The 20,491-nt window shown below is 41.0% G+C and overlaps 2 protein-coding genes across 3 annotated transcripts in view; both read right to left on the bottom strand.

The window, feature by feature from the left end:
- LOC133522428 (WD repeat-containing protein 81) overlaps positions 1–20,491 on the bottom strand; it is a 39,155-nt gene that overhangs the window by 18,146 nt on the left and 518 nt on the right. The window contains exons 2-9 of the mRNA XM_061857774.1: positions 19,588–20,467; positions 18,748–18,904; positions 16,243–16,402; positions 14,150–14,274; positions 13,293–13,459; positions 12,772–12,946; positions 9,673–11,897; positions 1,762–1,937 (exon numbers count right to left, since the gene is read on the bottom strand). Coding sequence (XP_061713758.1) covers positions 1,762–1,937; positions 9,673–11,897; positions 12,772–12,946; positions 13,293–13,459; positions 14,150–14,274; positions 16,243–16,402; positions 18,748–18,904; positions 19,588–20,467 — 4,065 coding nt within the window. The remainder of the gene's footprint in view (positions 1–1,761; positions 1,938–9,672; positions 11,898–12,771; positions 12,947–13,292; positions 13,460–14,149; positions 14,275–16,242; positions 16,403–18,747; positions 18,905–19,587; positions 20,468–20,491) is intronic.
- Positions 2,109–8,624, bottom strand: LOC133522427 (uncharacterized). 2 transcript variants are annotated; one of them, XM_061857771.1, is made up of 2 exons: positions 6,454–6,578; positions 2,109–5,258 (listed from the first exon to the last, which is right to left on the bottom strand). In XM_061857771.1, exon 2 carries the CDS (start codon positions 5,167–5,169, stop codon positions 3,082–3,084), a length of 2,088 nt encoding a protein of 695 aa, XP_061713755.1. In that variant the 5' UTR covers positions 5,170–5,258; positions 6,454–6,578; the 3' UTR covers positions 2,109–3,081. The 2 variants fall into 2 exon arrangements, with proteins under 2 accessions (XP_061713755.1, XP_061713756.1); XM_061857772.1 differs by having other exon boundaries at positions 5,142–5,258; positions 6,454–8,624.

Genomic DNA, 20,491 nt, shown 5'->3' with positions numbered 1-20,491 from the left:
TTTTTGAAAAATCAAGAGGGCCTTTACCATTTGGTTTGATGAAAAAATAGTGCTATAAACTTATAAGATAGTCAAGCGTAAGTCAGTCTGAATACATAACTTAAAAAAAATGTATTGCGCGTTTGAACGCCACGCCTACCGTGTGCGGCGCGCTTTGTGAACCTTCTCGGAATACACGAAGGTTGGAAGGGATTGGACTGTAACCGCGCGTGTGATCCGACGATTTTGACGGTCAAAGGGTTGATCTTGATTGGTTGACTTGACAAGTTGTAGGCAAACTACAGTGCCCTCTAGCGCCGAAAGCCTTCGACATGAAACTAAAATACACAAGAGACTTGTTTTTAAATTAGCTTATCTGCAATTGTTCCATGAACTTAGCATCGCACATGTAAGGCACCAAGTAATTGACAAGTTATACTCGTAGACAGGCTACAGCGCCCTCTAGCGGCGCAGACAGTCATCTTCGTTATGAAGCTATGATCTTAATACACACAACAATAGACTTGTTTCTAAGTTATCTTACCTGCAACCGCTCCATGACCTTAGCGTGGCACATGTCACCTATCCACTTGCGTTCACATCGTGTAAATTCATAAGTATAATAACTACGTGACATATTTTTCTTGCAAATATTTACAGTACCTACATACATACAGTACAAATATATGTAACATGCATAAGTATATATTTAAACATATAAGTACATTGACTAGTGCTGCACTGGTCGTTTATTAGTGTAGGTTTTAAGGTTCTGACGGAAGATCAGCGCTGTGGTCTCCGCAGCATTTATGCTGAGTCAGCGCCTATTCTTTACCACAACACATGACCCTCTACTAATATCTCTATTAATCTAAAAATAAGACACGTAATACATTTGATTGTTGACGTAATTATTGATATTAGTGTCAAACTGTATGTTACTTTTTCTTTGTCTCTTGTCAATTTTCTTTCTCTCTTGTTATTTGTTTGTGTCACAAAGCATGTAAGTTGTGGTTGAATAAAGATTTTATCTATCTATCTATCTATCTATGTAAGGCACCAAGTACTTGACAAGTTGTAGGCAGACCACAACACCGCCCTCTTACGGCGACAGACTTCGACATAAAGCTATAAACTTAATACAAACAACGGTAGACTAGTTTCTAATTTATCTCTGCTCCATGACCTTAGCATCGCACGTGTAAGGCACAAAGTACTTAACAAGTTGGAGGCAGGCTACAGCGTCGCCCTCTAGCGGCAACAGACTTTAACATGAAGCTATGAAAATACACACAAGAGTAGACTTGTTTCTAAGTTATCTTTTGCTGCAACTGCTCCATTCATCTTTGTGTTACCGATTAGAGTTTATTTGGATCTGAATTAAATACAATATCAATCCACAGCGCAGACTTCGTCATACCTTACCATCGCACATGTAAGGCACCGAGAACTTGACGAGTTGGAGACAAGCTACAGCGCCCTCTAGCGACGCAGACATTCAGCTTCGATATGAAGCTATGAACTTAATACACACAACAGTAGACTTGTTTCTAAATTCACTTGACAAGTTGGAGACAGGCTACAGCGCTCTCTAGCGACGCAGACATTCATCTTCGATATGAAACTATGAACTTAATACACACAACAGTAGACTTGTTTCTAAATTCACTTGACAAGTTGGAGACAGGCTACAGCGCTCTCTAGCGACGCAGACATTCATCTTCGATATGAAGCTATGAACTTAATACACACAACAGTAGACTTATTTCTAAATTCACTTGCCTGTAACTGCTCCATGACCTTGGCATCGCACATGTAAGGCACCAAGTACTTGACGAGTTGTAGACAGGCCACAGCGCCGCCCTCTAGTGGCGCGGACAGTCTTCTTCGACATGAGGCTATCAGCTCCCCCATGTGAGGCAGGTATTGGAAGATGATTAGTTGTTCGCCGTACATGGCTGAAATAATAATTTTGCTAGAAACGCACAAAATAAGTGTTTAGGAATTGTCGAGAACGAATACAACTTTGCGTTTTAGTTTCGAACCTATGTCCGACCATGTGGCCGGCACAATTTGGATAATTGGATAAGCTGGTTCACTGGTGGATAACTCTTCAATAAAACGTTGGATTTAACACAATAGTCTTTTATTTCGACTTTCACATTTTTGAAGCACAATATTTGTGCACTAAAACTAATTTTATTATTTTTAACACAGAGTTATGGACTTACGCGTGCAGCCATTTTTGATAGAGAGAGCGAGAGCGATGAAAGAATTGACACTATCTATGGGCGTGTGGCGCCGTTTGAGATACCAAAAAAAACTATGTTGACAATAAATCGCAATTACTTATAACGCTTAAACATTCCGCCCGCCAAGAACAGTATGTTCTTCCTACCGCCCGCCATGACATCATACAACAGTACATACATAACAAGGTTTAGGAACTGAACATTACTAACGTACTAAACTAACATGAAAACGAGTTAACATGACATCAATAGATAACTTTGCACTCCATCTAAATTTTTTAAACATAAACAATACAAATACACTGTTCACCAGTCTATAAGGCAGAGATCATGAACAACTTTGATTACAATCTATAGAGATAGAGAAAACAGGCTGACTAAGACAAGTAACATTGTATGCTAACTTTAGCATGTTAACTAACATTTACTAACATACCCGTAAAAGTGAGTATCCAGAAATCACCTGAAGGTTAAAAACCCTTTAATTACTACATAACACATAAATGTAATTTAGAAAAAATAAAAACTTATAAGTATACCTATTACAATATTTATACAATTAGTACTCTTTCCTATCAGTCATTTTGAATAAGTACACTTGTATAGTTTTACATACTAGTAGAATTTAGAAGTATTAATAGAGACTTCAGTAACAACCTTGTAGGAACTTCATTACGAGTAAGAACCTAAAGTTATACAGTAACAGTATCAACCATATGAATTTTACAGTACCATTTGGGTACCTACAACTAAATTTAACACATATTAATAACATACTCTTAGTCTTGCTCTGACTGGTAGCAAAATAAGAATACAGGAAACTATAACTTTAACTACATGACAAATAATACTAGTTGGCAACAGGCAACACTATTAATTTGGAAACAGGTCTCATAAGTTTGGAATGTTTACATTTTAAGGTAACGACTCTAGTGACATTGTCTGGACCAGGGTGCTTTTCTTGTACTAACCCATATAACCACATCGAGGGCGGGAGATCATCCTCCTTGACTAACACTACGTCACCTACCTGTGGCTCTGGGGTCACCTTAGTCCATTTGTACCTCTGATAGAGCGTTGTTAGGTACTCCTGAGACCACTTTCGCCAGAACTGCTGCATAATCTTCTGGGTGAGCTGCCATCTATGTAAAGGGCTGATTTTAGAATCTTCATAGTTGCGATCTGGCGCGGTTACCAGAGCTTCGCCAACTAGAAAGTGTCCCGGGGTGAGTGGACTCGTGTCCACTTCATTTGATGGCAGCTGGTACATGGGCCTACTGTTTAGACAAGCCTCAGCCTGTGCTAAAACCGTTGATAACTCCTCAAACGTGAGAGTGGTGCCATCTAGGACCCGTTTCAAATGATATTTAGTAGAGGCGACACCCGCCTCCCAGAGTCCACCGAAATTGGGAGCCCGGGGTGGAATAAAATGCCATTCAGTACCTTCATTAGCTAAGGCCTCAGCAACCTCTTTCATGACAGAAGCCTCGCCCTGCTGGAAGAGGATGCGCAGTTCCTTGGATGCACCGACAAAGTTGGACCCATTGTCGCTCCAAATCTCCTTACAGGGTCCTCGACGTGCCACGAACCGTCTATAAGCAGCTAGAAACCCTTCAGTGGTAAGTGAACTTACTGCCTCCAGGTGGATACAACGGGTTACCATACATACAAACAGTGCTATATAGCCCTTATAGCTCTTGCATCCTCTACCTTTGGATATTCTGATATTTATAGGGCCTGCATAGTCGCACCCGGTGCGGTGGAACGGTCGAGCAACAGTCACCCTGCTACTGGGTAAATCAGCCATGAAGGGTTGAGTTTTGGTGACTTTGTACTTTATACATCTCACACATTTACTTAAAATATGTCTAATCAAGCTTTTGGCATTAATAATTAGAAACTTGGATCTTACATAATTTAGGGTGAGTTGGGGGCCTCCGTGGAGAGTCCTTGAGTGAGCGTCGCTCACAATCAGCTTTGACAAGTGATGGTCATGAGGCATTATGATAGGATGCTTTACATTATAAGAATGATCGCTATGCTCAATCCTACCTCGCGTTCTCATAATGCCATCCTCGTCCAAGAAGGGACACAATGATAAGATAATGCTTCTCCGGGGAAGTGGATTAGAGTTATTCAGGTTAGTTAACTCCCGGGGAAAGGCTGACAATTGACTTGCTTTAATACCTACCTTCAAGGCATTATCAAGCTCTCTTGCGGTCAGATAGGATGGAAAAGATTCTCCTTTCAGTTTTTTACAAAATCTGAGACAGTAAGCTACTACTCTTACTGCCTTTGTTAAAGATGAGTATTTAGTCCAAGCACTCAACTCTTCGGATGGCTGAGCAGGGGATAAAACTGTACATACCTGGACTTTCATGGGCTTTGCTTCTAGCTCAGTGGATACGGGCTCGGATGTTGGATGCTGGTAGTTAGGGTCATGTAGCCAAGCTGGGCCATGGACCCACAACTCGAATTGGATGAAATCAGATGGTGACATTCCTCGACTTGCACAGTCTGCCGGGTTGCTGGTGGATTCTACATGCGCCCACTGATCATGGTTTAGTATGGATAGGATCTCAGTGACGCGATTGGCAACAAACGTTGTCCAACGGTTCGGCTCACCTTGAAGCCATGCGAGGACTATGGTTGAGTCTGTCCAAGCCCTGCAATGACTGACTGGCATGGATAAGACAGTGGATACTTCTGCCAGCAGTTTGGATAAGAGTACTGCTCCGGAAAGTTCAAGTCGGGGTGTGGAAATTTGGCGGATTGGACAGACCTTCGTTCTGGCTGCGACTAAATGGACAGTAACATTACCTTCATGATCCACTACCCTCAGGTATACGACTGCTGCGTAAGCGTCGTTGGAGGCGTCGCAGTACCCATGCAGCTGGATATCACTCGCGTCTTGCCTGACGCCAACCCATCTTGGCATGATGAAGTCGTTGAGAACCGGGAGCTGCTCACGGAACTCATTCCACTCTGTCAGCAAGTTGGAAGTCACTTCCTCGTCCCACGAGTGACCTGAAACCCACAGTTTTTGCATGTATATCTTGGCTCGGATAATGACTGGGGAAATCCATCCCAGTGGATCAAAGAGACGTGATATGTCAGACAAGATGTTCCGCTTGGTGACGGGGGTTGGCTGTGGAGGTAAGTTAACCTTATAGTGAAATGAGTCAGTCTGATGATTCCAAGACAAGCCTAGGATTTTGATCATGTCATCCAGTTTTATGTCTTTGTCAGAGCTGGTAACCGGGTGTGGATAAATTGTTTCCATTAATCTTTGACTATTGCTTGCCCATTTTTGTAATTCAAACCCAGCTTTACTTAGCAAACTAACTATTTCCGAATAGATTTGGATGGCTTGATCATCTGTCTCACACCCACTCATGAAATCATCCATATAGAAATTTGTCAGCACCCTTTCTGCAGCCAATGGATAATCTTTACCATCATCTTTAGCCACTTGCTGTAAACTTTTGACTGCAAGATAAGGAGCTGACGAGACCCCGAAAGTTACACGTAACATCCTGTAATCCTTTACAATGTCATCAGAACTCTCACGCCACAGCAAGCGTTGGAAATCAGTGTGTTTGTCCACGACTTTAACCTGCCTGTACATTTTTATAATATCTGCTATAAAGCAAATTGGATGAATACGCCATTTCATGATGATATGACGCAGTTCTGGTTGTAGTCGTGGACCAACCAAGAGATCATCATTCAAGGACCTGCCATTAACACCTTTAGAAGAGCAGTCAAAAACCATGCGAAACTTGGTTGTGGATTTGTCGCTGCGAATCACGGCATGGTAAGGCATGTACACACAGCCAGGTCTCGCAGCGTCCCGCTGGTCTTGGATAAGTTCCATGTGATTTAGTGATAAATATTCATTTATCACTTTGGTATATTCCTGCTTTAGGAGTGGATTGCTATCCATCTTTTTCTCCAATGAGAGAAATCTCCTTAAAGCCACTTTCCGTGATTCGCCATACTGACATGATGGATCTTCATCACGAAATGGGAGACTAACAACATAGCGACCTGTACAGTCTCTAGTTGTAGTGGATGCATAATGCTCCTCACACACTTGGTCCTCCTTAGACAACAAGTTGCGAGGCTGATCAGTTTCTATTTCCCAGAATTTACGGAGAGTGTCATTAATGGAGTTATCCAGAATATGAGCAGTTATAAAGCTATTAGAATGGTTACTCACTTGTGTTCTTCCTGACAGGATCCAGCCCAAAGCGGTGTTCTGTGCTGTCAGCGTGGACGTCGGATTACGTACAATACCCTCTGTCAGGGTCAGTCCATACACCTCAGCACCCAGCAACATGTCCACATGGCCTGGAGTGTCATATCCTGGATCTGCCATCTTTAATTTCTTCAACTCCTGCCAATCATGAATCTCAACTTTCTGTGAAGGAATGGGATTAGTTACCTGACTTACCACATATGCTTGAACAACGCAACTAAAAGAGCTACAAATGGATTGTATTTTGAATTGAACTTTGTGTTTAATTGGGACTGACAAGGGGATTTTTTCTCCGCCCAGCCCTGAGGGATCAACACTAACATTAACAGGTATCTTGTGTAACTGAAGCAATTGTACAGCACGCTCAGTCACGAATGATAATTGTGCACCCTGGTCAAGAAATGCCCTAAGTATATGACAGTTTCCTTTATTTTCTACCTTAACTAATGCCGTTGTTAATATTATCTCACTATTCGATGAACCTGAACTTTCGGCAGCGTGAGCCACAATGTTACCAGGCCCAGGTTCCTTCTGCTCCGACTTCTCATGGGTACTCGGCTGTTGGTTGTGGATCTTCACCCCTTCAACGGCTCGGCTTGGTTGCGCTGAAGGTGGTTGCTCGCTGTCCAGATGCAATAGGGAGTGGTGACGGCGGCCGCAGCGCCTACATGTTGTGTCTCGCTTGCAGTGTGTTGCAGAATGCTTTGCTCCAAAGCAATTGAAGCACAACGCCTTACTTTTGACAAAGTCCCTCCGTTGTTGTACAGAGTCCTGGCTAAACCGCTTACATTGGTACAACAAGTGAGCCTCTGCACAAAATGGGCAGGATACTGATGATGCTGATGAGGTAATGCTGAACACTTTAGGTCGCTCTGTTTCTTTTAATCTTGTTTCTTTCTTAGTACTTGGCTCTAAGAACTCCAATGCTCTAAATCTGGATTCTAGGAATGTTGAAAATTCACTAAACGTTGGTAGTTTATCTGAGTAATCACTTATCTTGTGTTCCCATTCTTTCCGGGATTCCTGGTCAAGCTTCTGTATGATCAGGTGGATGATGATAAGATCCCATGTTGAAACATCAATATTCATGTTGGTCAGAGCACTTAAACATTCATTTGTTGTGTCTAATATTTGTTTGACACCATAAGAAGATGCTGCGGTTAAAGTCTTTTGGCTTATTAAGCGGTTAAGTATGCACGATGAGATGTAGCGAGTGTTGCTGTAACGTTTCTTCAATAATGTCCAACATTGTTCATAATTTGCATCCGTTATAGGTGTGTGTCGTATTAACTGCTCTGCTTCACCCGTCAGATGACCCTTTAAGTAGTGGAGCTTTTGTACAGGTGCTAAAGTCTGGTTGTTATTGATCACAGATTCGAATAGGTCGTGAAAAGTAGGCCACTCCGCATACTTGCCAGAAAATACGGGGATTATAATTCTAGGTAGCTTCACTGCACTTGATGGATTTGATTCACTCTGTAGATTATTATGTGTGTGAGTTGAGGATGTTGACATTGTTGATTTGATTTTTTCCAAGGCCTCTTTTAACTGACACTTATAATCAATATATTTTTCTTCGACTCTGTCATAGGTTTCATTTGTGAAGTACGTATTGCTTGGATCCTTAGATTCTAACAAAATCGTTTGATGGTTGCTCTCGAAAGATTTCCAATTTCCTTCGAGAAGATCTAACCTTGCTTGTAAGTACGTGTTGGTCATACGCGATTTCGGTGATTTTTTGAGGTTAGAAGCGGCCTTGTCAATTATCTCTTCTATATTTTGCTGTAATTTTATATATTCCATGGTGATAATCTTGTAATTTCGTTCTTATTCGGTTCGATTGGACCAATGTCCGACCATGTGGCCGGCACAATTTGGATAATTGGATAAGCTGGTTCACTGGTGGATAACTCTTCAATAAAACGTTGGATTTAACACAATAGTCTTTTATTTCGACTTTCACATTTTTGAAGCACAATATTTGTGCACTAAAACTAATTTTATTATTTTTAACACAGAGTTATGGACTTACGCGTGCAGCCATTTTTGATAGAGAGAGCGAGAGCGATGAAAGAATTGACACTATCTATGGGCGTGTGGCGCCGTTTGAGATACCAAAAAAAACTATGTTGACAATAAATCGCAATTACTTATAACGCTTAAACACCTACGACAGTACACGTTTAGCGAAAACTTATTTTAAGTACCTGGGCGACCGAACTTAGCTCGGTTATAACTATTTATTGTAATATGGTGGTGTATAGGTGATAATCTTAACTACATTTTTTACTAAATTAAACTTGTCTAAAACAATAAAAATTAAAAAAATTATATATAAACTTGAACATATAAAAAAAAAAAAAAAGTTAGTCACCGGGCGAGATTCGAACCCGTAACACCCGTTTAGCAGTCCGCGTCTTAACCCGCTGGACCAGACGGACAGTGGCCGGCAACACGAAATTAGCGACCATATTCTGCGTCGAAAGAAAAACGCATGAAAACTCGAAAACACGCGTTTTCCCAAACATAAGACTAATCTAGATCGATTGTTTACCCCCAAAAACCCCCATATACCAAATTTCAGCAAAATCGTTAGAGGCGTTTCCGAGATCCCGGAATTCTTGTATATATATATATATGCTCGTTTAAAGGTATAAGATTTATGTCGAAAATTATAAATAATTAACCGTTCCATGTTTTTTTCCCCAAAATGCCCCAGTATAGTTTTTTTTTCTTTAATATTGACTGAGCGAGCGTGACGCACGAGGAGAACTGACGTACAATTTGCTCAGCTTGAGCTTAAGCAAATCGTCCGACTGTTCTCCTCTACAAGCATTTTTTAACAGATACTATTAAAGATTTTTTGGTTGAGTTGGGTAATCATTATTTTTTTCAACTCAGTTCTTGAATTTATTTTTTCAGAATGTCGGTTAGGTTCGGTAAATAATGTTTTTTTTTTCAATTCAGTTCTTGTTTTTTTTTTATGTGGAGTAAATGCTGGTTCACATGATCTACAGCTCACAGAGCCACTAGTTTCATTTTAATTTATATATTAAGATGCCGAAATGTTACTGTATCATGTAAATGCTTCATTACCTTAGTTAAGAGCTACTATGCTAGCTATTTTTTCGAGACAATCAACTATTTTCAATGGTTTAGAATGTTTTGGTTCATACTCACCAACGATGGTAGTGAGGCACTTTATCACCTTCGCAGCGTTCCTGTCCCCCACCACCTTGCTGTTCGCTATCGATATCTCATCGAACTCATCCTGACCATCACCTTCCCAAGGCGCCAAGTTATCCTTCCCGATATAGCAGAGCGTCAACATCTTCAGCAAGTTTCGAGTTATGTACCTACAAGTCAATACTGGACCTAACCTATGCGCCAACCAGATCAAACTCTCTGAACTCATGTCGGAAATCTTACACACATTCTGTTCATCTTCTTGAGAATCCTCCCCTATGCTTTTCGGTGACGCATCTTGTCTATTCAAATCTAAACTCTTTATCCTTCTGCCGTGAGCATCATTTCCCTTGTCATCATCAGCGAAGTGTAAGTAGCTTGTGAACATCTTCTTAGGGATATCTATCGTAGGCGACATTGGCCCTCTGGTTGGCGTTTCTTGCGTTGGAGTTTCGTCTTTAGTTATTAGGACATTAAGTTCTTTTTGGGGTCTACTAGTGGAAGGACTGAAGTCCTTTGCGAATACTTCTGCTGAGGGTGACGGTGTGTGCATGTTACTATCATGGTTAACATTCAAAGTGTATGAATCCATGGAATCTGCAGGAGATTTACTCCTGCTGCTGCGACTTGGTAATCTTTCCTTATCTGTTTCAAAGTGAAATAAATCATTCTCGCTTCTGTTATCAGCGTCTTTCTCTTTAGAATCATTCATCTCCATCTTATCAACGCTAGGAGTCATCACGTGTTCAGAACCGTATGAAGTGTCCGGAGAGAATATGTCTGTATTCGAAAGCGCGCTTTTTAGGTTGTCGTCGGAATACCTAGGTTTTTTATTAGCCATGGATCGGTGATGGCATAAATGTCCTGGAGAGCCGACTTCTGTCGTTACATCTTTGTATCCTCCGACGGCTTCTACTAGATGCTGAGTGAAGTTATCGAGGAAACATTGCAGGCCTAGTCTGACCATGAGTTGGAGAAGGAAGATATGATGGTACAGCTTGACAAACTTCTGCTTACTGGCAAGTCCTGATGTGGAAACTGGGTCGGAGTCGGTCAGTTTGTGTTGGTCTGGCTTGTCAACGACAAATTCATCGTCCTCGTAAAGATTCAGTATATGTTTGAGGAGTTTGCTCCTTGTCTCTGCCGGGCCTAGAGCTTTGCTCATCGTGTCAAACAGATACCAGGCCGCGAGCACTGAAGTATCCTTATTCTGAAGCAACTCTATGTAGTGCGTCAAGAAGATATCCAGGACATCGAACTGGTTGTTACAAGTCACTTGGTTAAGCAGCACGTCTAAATGCGTCGCGCACGCTTGGACTTTCCCTTCAGCTATTCTTTGGCTGAAATACATCTTAGTTTTGTCGACATTCTGATATTTCTCGCACTGTATGCCGTCACAATCGTACATGTACAGGATGTTTAAGTCGTTGGCCGCAAGTTCGTATTCGTGAAGAGTGCTTAGGAGCTTATAGAGGGTGTTGAAGGATGGTGGGAAGGGGATTAAATGTTGCGATAAGAGTGGCTGCAACAGTTGAGATGGCGTCGGTGGGGGCAGACCTTTGTCTGTCACTATGATCTTCTTTAACGGTTCGTCTTTCTTCGCGCTCATTTCGTTCTTGAAACTCAAGCTTGGTGGCGATACATTTAAAAGCAAAGAGGCCACATAGCTAACGCACTTTGGCAATGCGCCAAAATTATGCTTTAAGACCGTTCTGCAGCTGTTATAGCGCTCTATAAAATTCCCGCTATTCGTCCTCAAAGGTCGCATGTAGACATGCATAAATATCTCGACTATGAGACAGCCTAAGACCAGCATGTCTTGTCTCCTGCTTTCCGTCACAAACTGCTTATAAACTGCCGCATCGGTGGTGTATCGAGTGTTAAAACTCCTATTCTTTCTTTCCTTCAAAACATCTAAGTGTCCATCGTTGAACTTCGTTGTATAACCCTGATCGTACAAGAACATGTGGTTCGTGAAGGCAGTATCGTCATCTTTGGAAGTGACCGTTTCACTTCTGTCAACAGCGACCAAGTTTAAAGTGTTGACATTTTTATGACGCTCTTTCTCTTCGGCTTTTGAGAAGAAGGAGTTGGTTCTGAAGTTGTCGAGGGCCTCAAGGGCCTGTATGGACGCGACCGGGTTGAATTCTTTAGGGAGGTAGATGACGCCTTTGCCTAGCTCTGATCTTTGGACCCGGTAGTGCTTGGAATGTGCGGACCTAAAATAGAAATAATTGTGGTCAGAATTAACATTAACCGTGTGCCCGAATTGTAAATTGAGTTTAAGAGTATTTGTTGGGTAGTGGTATCTCCCTGCCTGTGTTTGTATTGAAGCGGAGATAGCCTGCCTTATTATAGTTATTTTCAATGTATAATGTCTTATGGCATACTTATATGGGGCAAAGCTACTGACACACACTGTTTTCTTTTCGCTAATAAAATGTAAACCGAGAAATTATGTCCATGTGTGTTGTATGATGATGATTTGAATATGTTAGCTGTATATTACTATAGCTATTTTCACCAAATCCTGCCTTATGGCCTACTCAACTGGGGTAAAGGTACGAACAATAAAACGTTAATTCTAAAGATTGGTGTTGGCGTTGAAACTCTAGATCTATGGGGTCACAGTGAGCTTTTTGCAGAAATCGCGAAGCGTCTGGTTTACTTAACTGGTAACAGAAGAGCTGGCAGCTTCCTCGCACAACGTATCAACATTGCGATACGAGGAAAAGCCGCCAGCATACGTGGTACAATGCTTCAAGGGCCTATTTTCGATTTAAGCTATAACTCTGTATCTATTATATAAATAACGATTATATTCTAAAGATTACGTCTTACTATTTTGAAGATACATGTCAATGAAACTGGAGTGTTATTCGCCGCTTTTGCTGTGTTATTGTGTGTGTGCTTCGAGTCGGACTGTCCAAATATGGACCTGGATTCTTTAGCCTCATCTAAAGAATCCAGGTCCATTTGAAGGTACCTGTCAATGCTGCTGGAATGTTCCTCGCCCTTGCTGTGCTATTGTGTGTGTGCTTCAAGTCGGACTGTCCAAGTATGGACTTGGGTTCCAGGTTCATTTGAAGGTACCTGTCGATGCTGCTGGACTGTTCCTCGCCCTTGCTGTGCGAGCGCGCGCGGCTCGTGCTCTGGTGCCGGCGCACGCGCGCGGGCACGCTGAGGCGGGACACGTGCTGCGGGAGGTGCTGGGATTCCTCTTCGTCGTCAGACGCTTCGTCTGAACTGTCAGCCTTTATGGATTTTCCTGGAAAGGTCATTCTGGAAGTAGCTTTTGAATTTTGTATTGCGCTAAATACAATTACAATTCTGAAAATGTCGTCGATGTTTTAAGATCTAGGTCTAGTCTACAAATTTTCTACGATGTGTAGTCTAAGAAAAATCATGCCTAATCATTAAAATAATAATACTTAATTGGAATTGCCGATATCGTTGAAAATAAAATTGCCAAATATGTGACATCACACATGGCTCCCAGATTTTGCCAAATATGACTAGGTAAGACAAGGACGGGGAAGAACCCAACCATCTTGTAATTCGTGTAACTTAATTTACGAATGATCCCCAGTCAATGAATCTTTGCTAATACTTACGGCTGGTCCAATGTAAAGCGGGAGGGGAGGGTCGGGCAGAACGGGCCGCGCGCGGCGGGTGCGGCGCCGACAGTACTTGGACCCCCGCGCCCCGTCGCAACGTCGTATGGCCGTCCACTAGCGACAACCATACATTTTTCGCCTTTACTGATGCTGGTCCGGACATCCTACATAAAAAATCTAAATTCAATAAATTATTCTGCAAATGAAGATAGTTTATTTTCCAAGTAGACATATTACAATGCGTTTATTAACGTCAAATAAAGCTACGCCGGCTCTAACCCTACACCTCTGACCCGAGAAGATTTAAATCCCTCCTAAATTGTAGGAGGGTGTCCCAATATGGGACCGGCAAGAAACTCGGCGGGACACAAATAGAGTCCGTCTAAATCAGGATTTCTTAGGGGTCCGTAGCATGTTTATCAGGGGTCCGCCATAGGTCAGTTACTGTAAACATACTTATAAGGAAATCTTATAGTACTGACCTAAACTTGATGAGACCTAAGTGTAATTCTTTTTCTTAAATAATTTTTGACAGGGTTCCCTGAGTTTGTTTACATTTTGAAAGTGATCTGTGACTGCAAAAAGTTAAGAAAACTGGTCTAAACTAACTTTGCACCAAATTAAATATGTATAAATATTAATTTATATTAACATTATTTTTACCTCTTTTAATTTACATTTTTTTACAAAATTTACAGTTGATAGGGGGGAGGGAGACAGACGCCGCAGAGGGGCATACATTGTATGCCCTCCCGTCGGTACCTGTCTACGCCCATGTAAGGCAGCGGAGCGGTGTAGAATACTACTTATTTCCGTATGAATATTACTTGTTTTGTGGTTAAGATAGAACTTACTTGTATCCAAAAGTGATGTCGATCCAGTGATGAAGGTTCTCGGAGACGTGTGCGCTCTCCAAGGCCTCTCTATGCTTGGTGATAAAGTCCTCAGCACAGGTGGCCCACGAGGGTAAGCCAAGGTCCTGCCAACAATGTTCTCAGTGTACATGATTCCTTATAGCTTGGTAACCTTTGAGCTCAAAATATGAGATTTTTTATAGCACTAGTAGCAGAAGTACAAAGGCGGACTTATCCCTTTGAGGGATCTCTTCCAGTTAACCTTTGTACGGCTTGAGATGCGCAAAACGCTTCACTGAGTTAAAAAGATTGTTTCATATATATATATATTGGTAGGTTTATCAGTGTTAGTTATTGTACTAATCGTGGGTAGGCATGCGTAGATATTTCATCACAAAAGAGCGGCCTGACACAATTTTTTTTTTTATACTACGTCGATGGCAAACAAGCATACGGCCTGCCGGATGGTAAGCAGTCTCCGTAGCCTATGTACACCTGCAACTCCAGAGGCGTTACTTATAAAACGTAATATCATAATAATAAGGTTTATGGTCAACGCCGTCAAGAGATGAAGTAGGTACACATGCTACCTGTACAGTAATAAAAACCTATCTTGTTGAACAATTGATGTATTCACGCAAATTTTGTTTAATCTTAACCTAAGTATACTATACGCAGTTTGTTCTGTACTGTGTAGGTACCTAATATAAGGCACAGAGTATTACTTATAATAATAATTGAGAGCGCACTATTCGCCAACAAATTGTCTTCAGTTTGGCGAAGCTTTTGTATGTATATAGTCATAAGTATTTCTTGAAATAAATTAAATTAAATATATTATATATCACTTATTTAGTCATTCGCTCAGTGGATCCTGTAGACTATATTGCTCAAGAGTGAGTAGAAGCGAGTAGCGAATCACGCGATACGATCCCGCCATTTTTTCCGACACCCTCCGAATTCTTCCGAACTGGTCCGAAACTGTTGCATCGCATATTTCTCATCCCTCATCTCCCCGGCTCATTCGAATCATGAGAGGGGAGAGAGCGAGCAAGTAACACTGAGATAGATAAGTTATAAATATATACTAAGCGAGTTAAATCTACAGTGAGTTGAAGAATGAGTAAGTTCTATCAAAAGTTTCATTTAAAACACTCACTCGTGAACGACACCTGTGTACGGCTCTGATGGACAGTGACCGTAGATAGACTACAGACGTCAGGAAATAAAGAGGGCACAAGATGACAATCGTTAAACGTTTACGCCATACGAAAAGTAAAAAATATATAGAAATTTGGCAGACTGGTTCGTGGTTTTATTGCTTGGATATAAAATAGTACTTTGTGCAACAGGTACTTAAAATTCAAGGGCCGATGTTAGGTAAAAAACCATGTTGTCAGCAAACACCTAAAATGATAAATGAAATCGAAGTACCATACAAGATCTTTGTCTAGAAGTTAGGATTTAAAAAACAACTATTTTGTTTTTATTAGTCTAATGTATTGTATTAATATTCATTAGATGACTGTTAAGCAGTTATGATCCTATAGACGAGCGCCGGCTCGCCTCACGCCCAGTCATTCAATAGGTTTGTTTCCATCTACAAATCTTAGGGCAGAATTGTATCCCAATAAATTCTTTGGGATTATAAGAACATGTTAAACTACTTTTAGGGGACCTGTAATGACCATATTTTTGTAAATATTGAATTTAAAATATCTTTTGGCACACGTCACGTGACCAAGCTCGAAACGTCATTGAAGATTCTGATGACGTCACTAGGCAATAAACAACAAATGACAAATGTCAGTTGACAGTTCGTATCTTCTACGTGTGTATGTAGTTATGTGTCAAACCGTAAACTGTGACGTCACACAATTTTCAAAGAGCGTTTTGGGCGCGAAAAAGCATCTGTCAAAATATTTTTTGTTTATTTAACATATTTAAAGCCGTTTTTAGTATAAAAGTTGAATTTTAGAGCAACTTTTAGTTAATATAGAACGTAATACAGGCGTTTAAAAAAATTGGAAACAACCCTATTGAGAAATAGAAGTGCTGGAATAGAAAAATACATATTAACGACATTAACGTACTGGTAAATCCTCATGTATGCTTCGAAACACAGCAGGGTCCGTGTAGAACTCGGGAATGCATTCATCCGGCGTCCACTCCTGCATACGCTGGATGGATCCTGGATACTCCGCTGGAACCCATTTGTTGCGGACGTGCTTGCAGAGAATCTCTTTTGGGGTTCTGTGAACAAACACAAGTAGGTAAAGGATCGACCACACGGCTGGTCAAAATACGGTGAGGGTACGGAACGGAATCACAGTGACGTCACAGAATAGTTTAGTACAGTCTATAAACTACCTTAAAGTACAGGCAATAAGGTCGTGTATACATTTTTTTGGCACTTTGTCCTTGTCGATAATTAATACCTTGACTGTACTACCGTACGGAAAAACAACTTCATACAAAACCGAAGTTTGACAGCGATTCAGGGTCGAATCATGCTGTCCCTTTTTAATGTATGGCACTATATCCCGTTCGGCTATTTAGGGTTGTCTAAATTCAAGTCCTTACACGTCCACACACGAGAACATTGCCTCGCGTGTATGCTAGCTCTGTGTGGACCCGCCTATTATCTTATCTGTGGTTGTGCACGCAAAAGGCCGTCAGGTTGTGCCAACCCTAATAATGCAATGCTGAGCCGAACGGAGCCTAGAATCCCCGACAAATTTTTAAATGCTCTTAACTCTTATAATGGTTAAAAATTAAAAAAAAATCAAACGTACGGGCATAGCCGTAGTTGATATACAACATATTGTGTCAAAATATTTTCAATAATATTAATTACCAGAGAAGCGCTGGTGGCCTAGCGGTAAGAGCGTGCGACTTTCAATCCGGAGGTCACGGGTTCAAACCCCGGTTCGTACCAATGAGTTTTTAAAGAACTAATGTACGAAATATCATTTGATATTTACCAGTCGCTTTTCGGTGAAGGAAAACATCGTGAGGAAACCGGACTAATCCCAATAAGGCCTAGTTTACCCTCTGGGTTGGAAGGTCAGATGGCAGTCGCTTTCGTAAAAACTAGTGCCTACGCCAATTCTAGGGATTAGTTGTCTAGCGGACCCCAGGCTCCCATGAGCCAGCTCAAAAATGCCGGGATAACGCGAGGAACAAGAAGGATTAATAACCAGAAAGGAAAATGAGGACTACGTTTGTATGTAAAGGAGAGTCTTTTAAGGTTATCACACTGCTGTGTAACAGATCGCGAGCGGAACAGAGGCCAAACCGCTACCGCCAGCATTGAAACATCGAAAATGGTTATCTGCCTCTCAATAACTCATGCATATTCGAGCGCATTTACAGCCCCTCTGGTCTTGCGGGTGTCCCCGGGCAACGGTATCGCTTACCATCAGGCGATACATTATACATCCATCGACATTCATGCATTATCTAAAACCACGCTATAGTTAATTCATATTAACCATATTGCTTATTATTTTAATCTATCAATAAAATAACCTTGACATTTAATATTTACCATCATTATTTTATTAATTTCATAAACGAACTTGACATTTTATATCTTACATTACATAAACTTCGATAAAATATAACATTATAAATATAGATTTCGTTGTCATAAGTATTAAATGCATGTACAGTCAGCATCAATAGTAGCCGATGAAACATGAAAAGTATCTGATATTCTGGATAACTTATCCAAATATAGATAAATCTCTAAAATTTACATTCAAAAGTATATCTTTTACCGTCTTAATTGTTCTACATATGAACCATCACATTTTGTTAAGCTGTTACAGAATGGTAGATACATTTGAAACCTTATTTGTTCCGCTACTTTTGATGCTGACTGTATCTACCTACCCAGACTTAAGAAATATTGAGTGCGCTTACAGGGTGTCATGTATCTACCATCTTCAAATTGTAACACCTAATGTATCTACACAAAAGATCCCTATGGGTCGAAGTGTATCCGCAAGGGCCCCCGGAAATTAGAAGATAAGATAACAGCTAATGTATCATGGGCATGACTGCAATACAATAAAGAATACATCTGCTCGTTTGCCTCTTATGCCTCTGCCTCTTATGTTATCATACAAAAGGTCACGATTTTAGATATTGGCGGTAAGCTCTCAGACGCGAGCCGTTGTGTTTCGTGTCATGGTGGATGAGTAAATCATGCTCGGTCGCATGCGGACGACCAGGTCCCCATCATGCGGACGACCAGGTCCCCATCATGCGGACGACCAGGTCCCCGTCACGCGTCCTGGTATTAGAAAGCAGCGCTGTGATAGCTGATCTACCCGTAGATTTCCCATAAAAATGTCTTGAAGTTTTCAACCTAGCCTGTCGGATATCCGCACCGTAGGTCAAACGCCGAAGACGGATTAATCCGTCACAGATCACAGAGAAACATAGACCTACGCGCATATACATAAAGCTCAATTTCAATTTCGACACTTCGGTGACGTACCTTTCGTGTTTGACACGGCGTCGAAAAACTTAATCTTTATTTTCCTAGAGAAATTACCAGCGGAAATGTGAAGATGGTACTGATTACAAACCTCCTCGCTAGGTAGACGTAGCAGGTGATGTCAGATAGGGCATCTGTCACATGATGGGGTGTCTGCTCGGCGCAGGTGACGTCATACGTCAGATCTAGCTGCCGATCGCCTTTGTTCAGTCGGTACTTTGACTTGCTGAGGTCGCGCCAATTCTTGCCTGTAGACATGAACATACTTCATGTCAATTATTTAATTATACCTGGTTGTGTACAAAGTTCCAAATACTTCAGATTGGCAGGTAGATTCGAAAATGTACTCTAATATGATGAAACTATGGCTGCTTTTTGGAATTTAGAAAAAACCAATACTATAATATTTGTACCTACTACAAGTTGCGAACACATATAAAGATCTCTTTTAGAGTAGAAACATGAGAATAAAAATAGCTGTACAGTCAGCATCAATACTAGCGGATGAAACAATGTGCCAAAAGTATCTGATATTCCGAATAACTTTTCCAAATATGGATAAATCCCTTAAATTTATGTTCAAAAGTATATCTCGTAGTCTTAATTGTTCTAGATATAGAACCATTAATTTTTTTAAGCTATTACAGAATGGTAGATACTTTTGAAGCATTGTTTGATCCGCTACTTTTGATGCTGACTGTACCACAATGTGCTATTTTCATTAAATACTAGCCCTTAAATGTCAGCTTTTTTTGTATAATTTTGATACTATTTAAAGATGCTAAGTCTGCCTGTTGTACTTTTTTGTGCAATCAAGTTTAAAACAAATACTATATCAATTTATTTTGTAACTGAGCATAGTTTGATTATTTCACATATATTTTATTCATACTTTTACTAGCTAGTATAAGTAAAGGCTATAATCAATTACCACATCTAGACGAGAAATCTGTGACCCATGGCACCATAAAGTGTGCCTGTGGGTCATTGGCCGATCTCCCGGCCAGGGTGTTCAAGTGCAGCAGATAGTCCAGGTTCGATATCCGGCCCCGCACCCACAGCATGCACAGCTTCTCAAACTGCACCACCTCATTTCTCCCCCACTCTTCCCCCCACTTCCCCTGACTTGTAGCAGGTGTAACCTGCTTTCTGTTCTGTTCATAGATTAAAGAAGCATCCAGATTGTGAATGTTATTTGTAACAGCCGGCAGTATCTGTAGCCACATATTCTCGGTCAAATAAATATCTTGCAATGACAGCGTACCCAGACTCAGCCCTCGGTCGCTCATAGCTTTAAAAACATTCAGCAGTTGATACACTACGAACATTCCCCGCCCATAATTCATGTCTATAAGATTTGGGCTAAAATTTAAACAGTCTAATAAGTGGTTTTCATAGTGGCCTCTGTATACTATGTAGTAGTTATTATCAGTCTCTAATATGAACATAGCTGCTAGTAAATTGACATGGGTTTCATAAGATTTGGAAACATGTTTGTTAGGAATGATTTCTTTGTACTCTGTGATCTTGCCGGAGCCGTCACTCTTTATCCTAATTATGTTACAGCCATACAGCCGCAGCAGCACCTCCGACAGTAGTTGGTCATGCTCCAGTAAGTTCACTATAGCACTCTCTTTTAAATTCTCATTATTCTGATAATATTTCTTATATGCCTCCTTCCATAAATTTCTGTGGTTGTTCTGTGAGACATATTGGAGTAGCTGCGAGAAAGTTAGGGGAGTTTCTGGGTTGGTTTCGTGAAGTTTGTAACGAGGAAGGGGCAGTACCTTGGACACCTTTTTATTTAATACCTACAAAAGAAAGAAGTTAATCAT

Source organism: Cydia pomonella, chromosome 10 (assembly GCF_033807575.1).
Source record: "Cydia pomonella isolate Wapato2018A chromosome 10, ilCydPomo1, whole genome shotgun sequence".
In the NCBI taxonomy this organism is placed as follows: Eukaryota; Metazoa; Arthropoda; class Insecta; order Lepidoptera; family Tortricidae; genus Cydia; species Cydia pomonella.
Note: the sequence above shows the minus strand (reverse complement) of the source record. Positions and strands in the feature narration are given on the sequence as shown.

Excerpts from the sequence above, each read along its gene's own strand:
- LOC133522427 (XM_061857771.1), bottom strand. The coding sequence starts at position 5,169 with ATGCCAAGATGGGTTGGCGTCAGGCAAGACGCGAGTGATATCCAGCTG.